This window comes from Postia placenta, assembly GCF_002117355.1.
Source record: "Postia placenta MAD-698-R-SB12 unplaced genomic scaffold POSPLAscaffold_21, whole genome shotgun sequence".
NCBI lineage: Eukaryota > Fungi > Basidiomycota > Agaricomycetes > Polyporales > Adustoporiaceae > Rhodonia > Rhodonia placenta.
This window is the reverse complement of record NW_020169852.1, coordinates 314,628-325,481: the sequence shown is the minus strand read 5'-3', so window position 1 is coordinate 325,481 and position 10,854 is coordinate 314,628. Positions and strand designations below refer to the sequence as shown.

The window sequence follows — 10,854 nt, the reverse complement described above, 5'->3', positions numbered from 1 at the left end:
AAATCAAGAGACACGCATTGAGGTTGACGCCTCGGGCTACGCCACTGGCGGCGTGTTGATGCAGAAGCAGGATGACGGCAAATAGCATCCCATCGCCTTCAGATCCCACGCTATGGACCCTGCCCAGCGTAACTATGAGATCTACGATAAGGAGATGCTTGCAATCATTGAGGCACTAGACGATTGGCGCCACTATCTCGAGGGTCTGCCCAATCAGTTTGAGATCGTAACCGATCATAAGAACCTTGAGTACTGGCGTACATCCCAGCATCTCACGCATCGTCAAGCACAATGGTCACTGTTCCTGGCTCGCTTCGACTTCCGCATCATGCATAAGGCCGGGACGTCCAATGGAAAGGCTGATGCCCTGTCACGTCGATCAGATCATCAGATTGGCGATGAGGACAATAACACCGATCAGGTAGTTCTCAAGCCAGAGCGCTTCCGCATCACCTCAGACAGGCGCGGTCATGCCTTGGTGACGGCCAATCAGTCACTTCTAAAGTGCATCAGGGAGTGTTCAGAGAAGGATCAGGAGGTGGCCGAGGCACTTGAAAAGGTGCAGGACCTCGGGCCGCCCCGGCTGCAAAGGGGTTTTGAGGAGTGGAATACCGAACAAGGGCTTCTGCTGTTCCGCGGGTGCATGTACGTCCCAAAGAACGCGGAGCTCTGGCGGGATATTGTCAAAATCCACCATGACTCACTGATCGCCGGTCACGGTGGTCGTGCCAAAACCCTCAAGCTTGTGTCATGGAATTACTGGTGGCCAGGAATGTCTAAATTTGTCAATGAGTACGTAAGCACCTGCGACGTGTGTGTCACGAGTTGGTACGGCGTCTAGCCGTTTTTTAATTTTTTCCTTTTCGCGGGCTCGAACCCGCGACCTCTGTACTACATACTGAATATGGACACGTCGTTATCTACTGTACGATTAGATTAGATAGGACGGCAGTGCGCGGCACAGCTCGGGCTCTGCTGACACAGCCGCTCTGACTCACCGGCCCCCGGGGCCGCGTTGGCATGCTGTGCACGGACCAGCTGCGCACAGACCAACGCGCACAGCCTGCCCTTATCTTCCCCTGTATATAAGCCGGCCTCTACTGCCCTAGGGACCTCAGTTTCGACCTCTTGTCCCTAGGTCAGTAAGCGTTCATGTATCTGCTTACTTACTTATACTAACTAATATATTATTTGTCCCTAGCCTTAGGTTTGAGCGTAGCTCGCCATCGCTTCGGTAAGACTTAGTCGGACGCCCCCAGCCCTTAGGTTTTCTTCAGTCGCTTGACCTCAAGTCGCGACATTAGGTCGAAACTCCCCAAGCTGCCGGCGTCCTCTCGGGACTCCCCACATTCACTTTCCTTTCCCACAGGTCGGGTGGTGCGCACCCCTACGATACCCTACGGTACATACGATACGTAGGTAGCCTTACATACATTGCCACCCCTAGAGGAACGAACTCTTCAACACCTGCACTTCAGTGGGCGGTGTTTGTCCTCACGGACGCGTGGTCTAGGTTCCTGCTGCATACTAGCCAAAAGCAGTACTGGGCCCCACGTGAACTGCGAACCTCAGGGTCTTCTCGCGCGCCGTAGCGTAAGCTAGTGTAGTACGGCCATTTTAGTACGTGCACCTCCCCGTCCTCCCCCCATCCAACGTGGCTGCCTGTCAAGGCCAGGTTCACGCATTCGGCTCTCAGGACCTCATCGACGTCTACATCCCAGACAGTCCTGAAACTGTCATCTACCGTTGCGAGCAGCAGCCATGCCCAAACCGAACTCCCCAATCAATCGCAGAGGACTACCCACGCTACAAAGCGATCCGACGAGCGCAACACCCACTCGGACCCCGAAGCACCCTCGCATCTCGATCGGCCTCGCGGCACTCTCGCCCTGTCTCCCCTACCTCCCGCCTTCCCCAAACTGTTGCCAAGTCCAGTCAAGCGCGAGGAGATCTCCCTCCAGACCCTGCGCCAGAGCCTGAGCCTGAGGAGGATGAGGGTGAAGAAGGAGTCTCGGAGTCCGAGTCCGAGGATTCTGTTGGGTCCGCCCCGCCGACAGCGTTCACCCCCGCGTCAGCAGTCCCTGACGTACGTAACCCCCCCGCCGAACTTCCTCCGGCGCCTTCACCGCCGACTCCGCCGAGAGGCCGCTCAAGCACTCGCTCCTCTCGAAGTTCGACCAGCGGAAGGCCACCACAGCCGCCTCCGCCCCCGCAACGTCCTCCGTCCCCCCCAACGCCGATCATGTCGTCCCCTGCAGCCGCCCCCGACAAGGAGACCCTGAAGCTCCTTCTCCCCCTCCGCTATGATGGCAAAACCGTCATCGAATGCGACAGGTTCCTGTCGCAACTACGTATCTATTGGCTGATCAACACGTCGTTGACAACCATTGAGCTCAAGGTACAAGTTGCGCTGAGCCTACTCGATGGCGACGCCCGCGCCTGGGCCACGCCTTACTTCGCCCAACTCGCATCGGTGCAGATGGGTGTGCAAGGGGTTACAACCCCCTTCAGGAACGAAGCGGCCTTCACCGCTGCCTTCAAGGCTCGCTTCGGTAATCTCGACGATGCGGCAGCAGCACAAGTGGAGCTGGCGAAGCTCTGTGCGGACAAGTCAGTCCGTGAAAAACGCACCACTGCGGAGTTCTCCACACTGTTCAAGGGTCCGGCGGACCGTTCCGGGTATGGGGACCTGGAACTACGCGACAAGTACCTAAGCAGTATCCCCTCCCGCGTATATCGCAAGATCGAGCTCGAGACCTTCACCACGTGGCGAGCCGCTGAAAAGCGAGCCACTGAGGTCGAGCAAATCCTCGACATCAGCCGGGCCCGTCGGCCCGAGCTGAACAACTTCTTCTCGGCCCGAGGTCGAGGTCGCGGTGGGGCACGTGGTGGTGCACCCTCGTCACATGGAGCTTCGGCCAGCATCAATGCGGCCGTCGGAAAAGGAGACTTCCCCGGCACTTGTTTTGGCTGTGGGAAGCAAGGGTACCGACGTTTCGAGTGCCCCAACTGTAAGGACAAGCCTTACACAAAACGCGCCGACGCACGAGCTACGGTTGCCTTGGGTTCCACCCAGGCGGCGACAAGCGCCCCCGTCGCTTCATCCTCGGCGAGTATAAGCGCCGCTTCAGCGAAATCGGAAAGTTCCGAGCTGGCGGACTTAATAGCACAGATGAAGTCGATGCGCGAGGAGCTCGAGCACTATCGGGCGATGAAGGAGGAGTCTTTTTGATCCGGTCCGCGCTTCGTGCCGCACGCGTCGGGCCGCGTAATAATAATCTGTACAATGTATTGGCGACCGCGAATGTTTACGAGATGGACCATGGGTCCCAGCACTTCCACATCCCGGTGCGCCTCAAAGGAGAAAGACGGCACAAAGACATAGTTGCAATGGTGGACAGCGGAGCCACTACAAAGTTCATCAACAAGTGTTTCATTACGGAGAATCGAGTACGAACACGGAAATTGAAAGAGCCAATCCCGCTTTACAATATCGATGGAACGCTCAATAAAGACGGAAGCATCTCGGAGGTAGCCGTGCTACAGATGCAGATAGGAGAACACGTCGAGAAGACGGTGTTCACGGTCACGGACATAGGTCCAGAAGATGTGATCGTCGGGTTGGATTGGCTGCGAGAGCACAACCCCGAGATCAATTGGAAGTCAGGCTCCCTAAAATTATCACGATGCCCTGAAATGTGCAGTGCCAGGAAAACTGGCCGGATGGAGCAAGCAACGACTGCGCGTGATACGGGGGTCAGGCCCACAGCGCGCAGGCGTTTGCTGAAGTCCAAACGGTCGGTTATAGGCGCTTGCCGGAGTAAGGTACTCCCGGACATCGAAGCCGAGGAATATCCGGCGGAAGTAGAGTGGGATGAGGCCGATTTGATCAAAGCCTGGGAGCAAGGTATCACGCTTCCCGGCGCTCCTCAGCTGTTCGTTGCAGCGGGGCATACGTACTCCCAGCTGTTCGCTGAGGAGGAGATCAAGAAGAAGGTCGTTAAGACCGCTGAGGAGTCGGTACCCAGACAATACCACGAGTTTCTGAAGGTCTTCTCGAAAGAAGCATCAGAACGGCTACCCGAAAGGAAGCCGTACGATCACGCGATCGAACTCGTGCCCGGCTACTCCACATTCCATTCGAAGGTATACCCATTGTTGAACAACGAGCAGGAGGAACTGGATAAGTTCCTAAAAGAGCAGTTAGCGAAGGGCTACATACGGGAGTCGAAGTCGCCCATCTCGTCCCCCTTTTTCTTCATCAAAAAGAAGGAAGGGACACTTCGACCCGTACAGGACTACCGCCGGTTGAATGCGATCACGGTCAAGAATCGTTACCCCTTACCGTTGATTGCCGAAATGGTGGATAAGCTCCGCGGCGCTACGCTCTTCACGAAGTTCGATGTCCGATGGGGATACAACAACGTCCGGATCAAAGCCGGTGACGAATGTAAGGCAGTGTTTGTAACTAACCGAGGGTTGTACGAGCCCTTGGTGATGTTCTTCGGCCTCACCAATTCCCCTGCAACCTTCCAGGCGATGATGAACGAGATCTTCCATGATCTCATCGTCGGTGGCAAGATCCTCGTGTACCTAGATGACATCCTCATCTTCTCCACCAACAAGGAGGAACATGAGAAGGTCACACGCGAGGTTCTACGCCGCCTTCAGGATAATGATCTATTCCTGAAGCCTGAGAAGTGCGAATGGGATGTTCCCAAAGTCGACTACGTCGGCTATGTGTTCGGTGGCGATGAGGTGGCAATGGATCCTGCGAAGCTGAAAGGAATCAATGAGTGGCCGGTGCCCCGGAACAAAAAAGACGTTCAGAAGTTCCGGGGGTTCTCCAATTTCTACCGCCGCTTCATTAAGAACTTCGCTAAGATCTCGCGACCACTCGACCGGCTCACAGGGAACGACCCATGGCATTGGGGCGAAGAGGAACAGCACGCCTTTGACAAGCTCAAACGACTCTTTGCGACGACTCCAGTCCTAGCACTATATGATCCTAATCGGGAGACGCGCATTGAGGTTGATGCCTCGGGCTACGCCACTGGTGGCGTGTTGATGCAGAAGCAGGATGATGGCAAATGGCATCCCATCGCCTTCAGATCCCATGCGATGGATCCGGCACAGCGGAACTACGAGATCTACGACAAGGAGATGCTCGCGATCATTGAGGCGCTAGATGATTGGCGCCACCACCTCGAGGGGTTACCCAATCAGTTCGAGATCGTCACCGATCACAAGAACCTCGAGTACTGGCGCACGTCTTAGCATCTCACGCGTCGCCAAGCACGCTGGTCACTGTTCCTAGCCCGCTTCGACTTCCGCATCACACACAAGGCCGGAACGTCCAATGGAAAAGCTGATGCCCTGTCGCGTCGATCAGATCATCAGATCGGCGATGAGGACGATAACACCGATCAGGTGGTTCTCAAGCCGGAGTGTTTCCGCATCGCCTCTGCCAGGCGTGGTCATGCCTCGGTGACGGCCGATCAGTCGCTTCTGAAGCGCATCAGGGAATGTTCGGAGAAGGATCGGGAGGTGGCCGAGGCACTTGAAAAGGTGCAGGACCTCGGGCCGCCCTGGCTGCAAAGGAATTTTGAGGAGTGGAATGTCGAGCAAGGGCTTCTGTTGTTCCGCGGGTGCGTGTACGTCCCAAAGAACGCGGAGCTCCGGCGGGATATAGTCAAAATCCACCACGACTCGCCGATCGCCGGTCATGGTGGTCGTGCCAAAACCCTGGAGCTCGTATCGCGGAACTACTGGTGGCCAGGAATGTCCAAGTTTGTCAATGAGTACGTAAGCACCTGCGACGTGTGCAACCGTACCAAGACATTCCCAGCTAAGCCCCAGGGTCCGCTGAAGCCGAATGAGATCCCCGAGCGCCCGTGGCAGATCATCACGACCGATATGATCGTTGGCTTGCCGAAGTCTGATGGATTCGACTCGATCCTGGTCACCGCTGACCTCTTTACCAAGCAGGTCCACTTCTCGGCCTGTCATGAGACCCTGACAGCGGAAGGAGTGGCGGACTTGTATATCTGCGACGTGTTCAAACATCATGGGGCCCCAGCCAAGGTCATACCAGACCGAGGTCCCCAGTTCGCTTCGAAATATCTCCATGCGGTGTACAAGGGTCTGGGAATCGAGCCGGCACTGTCCACAGTGTTCCACCCTCAGACAGACGGCCAGACTGAGCGCTGGAATCAGGAGATTGAGCAGTACCTGCGTGCTTTCACAAGCCACAGGCAGGATGATTGGGCGAAGCAGTTGCCGCTCGCGGAATTCGCATTGAACAACCAAGTTCACTCCGCAACCGGGCACTCCCCTTTCTTCCTGCATCAAGGGTACCATCCTGAGATCCAAGTGCGGATCAATCTGATGTCTGCGATGCCTGCGGCCGCTGATCAGCTTAAGATCCTGAAGGAGATTTGCGACGATATGCGCTCTGCGCTCGAGCTGTCAGCCGAGCGTATGAAAGTGTACTACGATAAGCACGTGCAAGAGGCACCGGTCTTCGCGCCGGGGGACAAGGTCTGGCTTGACGCTCGGAACCTTAAGCTGAAACAGCCGAGCAAGAAGCTCAGTCCCAAGCGCCTCGGACCATATGCCGTGCGGCGAAAGCTCAGAGACTTGGATTATGAATTAGTCCTGCCGAAGTCGGTGCCGGTGCACCCGGTGTTCCATGTCTCCTTGCTTAGCAAGTACACGCGCAGCGATATCCCGGGCCGAGAACCGGAGGAGCCGCCTGCGATCGAGGTTGAGGGCGACGAGGAACACGAGGTTGAGCAGATTAAAGATTCGAGAATCTTCCGGCGTCAGCTGCAGTACCTCATCAAGTGCAAGGGTTATGACGACTCGCATACGTCATGGGAACTGGCGCGCAACGTTGCTAATGCGCCGGCCCTCGTAGCCGACTTCCACCAGAAGAATCCGAACACCCCTCGCCGTCTCAATGCCGCTACCTTTGGTGGTCTCAACTTCCAGCCGATGCCTTCGCCACTGACTGAAGTTTGCTGCCGCTCCAAGTGGGAAATGGGCAAGGGCACCTCGCATGAGGTCATGCACCATTGAGGGGGGGTAATGTCATGAGTTGGTACCGCATCTAGCCATTTTTAAATTTTTTCCCTTTCGTGGGCTCGAACCCGCGACCTCTGTACTACATACCTGATATGGATGCATTGCTATCTACTGTATGATTAGATTAGATGGGCGGCAGTGCACGGCACAGCTCGGGCCCTGCTGACACAGCTGCTCTGACTCACTGGCCCCCAGGGACATGTCAGCGTGCTGTGCATGGACCAGCTGTGCATGGACCCATGCGCACAGCCTGCCCTTATCTCCCTCTGTATATAAACCGGCCTCTGCTGCCCTAGGGACCTCAGTTTCGACCTCTTGTCCCTAGGTCAGTAAGCTCCTGTATTCTCTTACTTACCTTACACTAACTAATACATTTCTTGTCCCTAGCCTTAGGTTTGAGCGTTGCTCACCATCGCTTCGGTGAGAATCAGTTGGATGCCCCCAGCTTTCAGGTTTTCTCCAGTCACTTGACCTCAAGTTGCGACAACAATAAGATAAGACATGTGCGTGAGACGTGTAGGGTCAGCAGAAACATTGTTTGTTTGTCTTCTCTCTCTCTTCACCCTGTACCCTCCATTCTAGACGGCCTGAGCAACACGGATTGCGCGCGGGACATAGGGTCGAGCGCGTGATCGTGCCTCCTCCGCTTGTTGGGGGGAGCAATGCGTTTGTAAATAGAGTCGAGACTCATCACGCCGACTCCCCGAACAATAGCCCGCGATTGCATGATGTTTAGCGATGGTACTGTTCCTTCCCGGTACACCACGACTGATATGCATGTACTGGACTGCTTCATGTGAAGACTTCTAGGTTACGGGTATATAGGGAGAAGAAATGGGCCTGTACGAGCCAGCGAACCACGCGCAATTCACAATTCTCTTAATCTAATATTCGAACCTTTGCTGGATCCTTGGCGACGCTCTCGCTCCTCCTCAAAGTCTACGAAATCCTCCAGGTACGCGATCCTCTCTTCGCGATTCACTCCTTCCAGTCTCAGCTAGCGCTGGGGCTATTCTATCTTATCTGATCCCGAACTCCCAGTCCACGAGGAGGCTGTACTAACGTCGACAACACCCGGGTTCCGATCCCACGAGCACAAAACCCCCACTACGACACCGGAGACAACAGTTACTTTAGGTGGACACGCCTACTCTTTAATCGCTCACCGTGTTCGCCGTAAACCACCTCTCGTAGACATTGAATAAAGGAGATACATGGATAACTGTATGGTAGTATACTGCATATTGGGACATAGATAGTTAATTATCGGATATTTCTCATATCCAAACCGCCCATAGAGCCACATAGATCTCAAAAATTACTCTCTGACCCAGCATCGACCGAGTAATATGTGGAGTTGCTGAATCCGTCTAGTATTGATATCGTTTATGTTTATGTATGAGTTTGAATGAAGTATAGCCAACGCACTGTTCGAGATTATTACTTGCGGCGGACAGTGCGACGCATGCGACGTGTGCGCGGCTTGCTGTGCACCCATCGTCGGAAGAGTTGTAGGGTGTCATCGAGAATGTCGATCGCGTTGTAGTCGACCTTGTGTTCCTTGTAGAAGGCGTCTAAAGCCATTACGAAATCAGCTGGTCCGGCACCCTTCGACAGCGCCAAGCCGGCGTTGTATGTAGCGAATTGGGGAGGAACACGGGAATACACGTAGCCCACGGTCTTGAATTCCCTTCGGAAAGCACAGCTCTTGTCTGTGTCGGGAACGTCGCGGTGGGCAACAACGCAGTATTTGTAGGTGGGGCCATCGCACACTTCAAATGGCTCGTCCAGCGACTGGATAACACCGTGAGCAAGATATCATGTCTAGCCTCTGTCTCTGTACTCACCACGCCTACATCTATGGGGACAATAGATTGTGCGAAAAACTTCTTGATGACCTCAGGTTCAGGCATGAACAGCAGATCGCCTTGATCCCACATGGAGTGAACATCGGCTCTCACTATGTGAGGTATGCATCAGGGCTACGCCGACCAACCGGGGTGCACGCACTCACATAGGAAGATGTTGAAAGGCGTGTTGATGTCGAAATCAACAAGCCCCCACCATGCTGCAAGGTTTTGGCGCTACGGGCGCGAGAGCATTTGAGTCAGGTTGACGTGAACACCATTAAGGACAATTGTGGCTTACCGTTTTGTGTGTAGTGCTTCGCGCGACGACGTGGCAGCACTGAACGGACTTGTCATCTTGCAGACTGAGCAGGCACCGTGAACCAGTGGGCGCCAATTGGGCAGCGCACGACTTCAGGTTGCTATAGCACGGTTCGTCCTCGGGCTCGGGGGTCTTCGATTCGCGGCCTATTTCCTGGACAAGGCCTCCTGGACCAATGACAGCTATTGTACGACATGAAGATGTTTTGGTAAGTCCGTATCATATGGCAAGGCGAAGCATAACGACGTACCTTTCGGCCGTTCAGGCGTCCTTGGTATACCTGTCGGAATAATTATGGGAAGGCTACAAGCGAGATCGGTGATTGAGTTGACAGGAACCAAATATGTTCACTAACCTGGGCTCGTCCTCCGCCTCCTGTTGCTCACCCTCTACCTCCTGCGGCTCGTCCTCTAGCTCCTGCGGCTCATCCTCGTTCCTTACCAACTGTGCATCCCAGGGTGGTGGTGCAGTCCACAAGTCAGCCAATGTCACCATACCCTCCACAACACGGGATGCATCGGCCTTGAGATTGATCCTCTTGTAGAACGCCTCTAGAACTTTTATCCACAGCTTCTTGTTCTCCTTGATCTTCATGACAGCATTCAATATCATGAAGTGTGGCTTTGCCTGCGACTGGACACATTCGATTAGATCGAATTTACAGGCGAACCCTTCTCGGGTTTGACTATTTGCAAGGGCTGGGTGAGGGAGCGCAGAGTAGCTATAAAACTTCTCTTCTTCGAGGACCTAAACGCATTGTGGCGACCATTCGCATCAGCCATAAACTATCGGGCTGCAACGACTCACCTCCCAAATGTTGTATCTGCCGCTAACCGTGAACTTATCCAGCAGCCTCATGACCACATCAGGCATCGGAGCGATCAATAGGTCTCCACGATCCCACAGTACGTGCAGATCTCCACGGACTGTATGCAAGTAAGCCCATGCGTATCTGGATGCCTCAGGGAAGGGAGACGCACGGAAAGCCACATTATGATGGGAGTCCACGTTTACTGTTTTTGTCAGACCCCACCACCACTCCAGAGACGCGAGCTATGTGTGTGTGTGTGTATGTACACCGTCAGAGACACTGCATTCGCACAGGAGCCACTTCAACTTACCACTGACGAGTCTGTGGCTCGTGGAAGTACGTGGCAAAATTGGACTGTCCTGTCATTGAGCCTCGATAGAATGCAGGCGCCTTTGTTCGGAGACTTGTCGACAGCTCGCTGTCGTGCGTCGTCCGACATGCAGACCTTGCGTTTCACTCTCCGATTTGGGGTACTCCCATCCACCGGCGTGGCCTCACGGTCCGGCTCATAGCCGTCTTCGTCGTCTGATGATTTTATTTTCCGTTTGACATGCTTAGGCTTGAGCTCTAGATCGGGCACAGAGCCGGCGTCACTGGACTCGTCGTAATGAACTGTGGCCGGGCCACAGTCAGGGCAAATCGGTCAACGATAACGACGAGGATCCATACCTTTCTTCACATCTTTGAGCCTAAGAGATCGTCTCGGCTTGAGAATGCCGACCATGGCCAGGGAATTTGAGGGGGTGAAGTGGAGGTGGAAAGTGAAAGTGAAGGAAGAGACGGCGAGA

General features: G+C 54.7%; 2 protein-coding genes across 2 annotated transcripts; both read right to left on the bottom strand.

The window, feature by feature from the left end:
• Window positions 1-936: 936 nt before the first annotated feature.
• POSPLADRAFT_1158517 (hypothetical protein) lies at window positions 937-1,982 on the bottom strand (the record flags this gene model as incomplete). The annotated part of the gene is made up of 3 exons (XM_024487326.1): window positions 937-1,134; window positions 1,631-1,727; window positions 1,903-1,982. Coding segments are annotated over 3 exons (375 nt in total), but the record flags the coding sequence as incomplete, so codon positions are not given.
• Window positions 1,983-8,526: 6,544 nt separating this feature from the next.
• POSPLADRAFT_1158788 (hypothetical protein) lies at window positions 8,527-10,790 on the bottom strand (the record flags this gene model as incomplete). Its single annotated transcript, XM_024487361.1, has 9 exons — window positions 8,527-8,880; window positions 8,934-9,046; window positions 9,101-9,170; window positions 9,235-9,437; window positions 9,506-9,558; window positions 9,611-10,002; window positions 10,063-10,308; window positions 10,377-10,678; window positions 10,736-10,790. 9 exons carry the CDS (start codon window positions 10,788-10,790, stop codon window positions 8,527-8,529), a joined length of 1,788 nt encoding a protein of 595 aa, XP_024333596.1.
• Window positions 10,791-10,854: the final 64 nt, after the last annotated feature.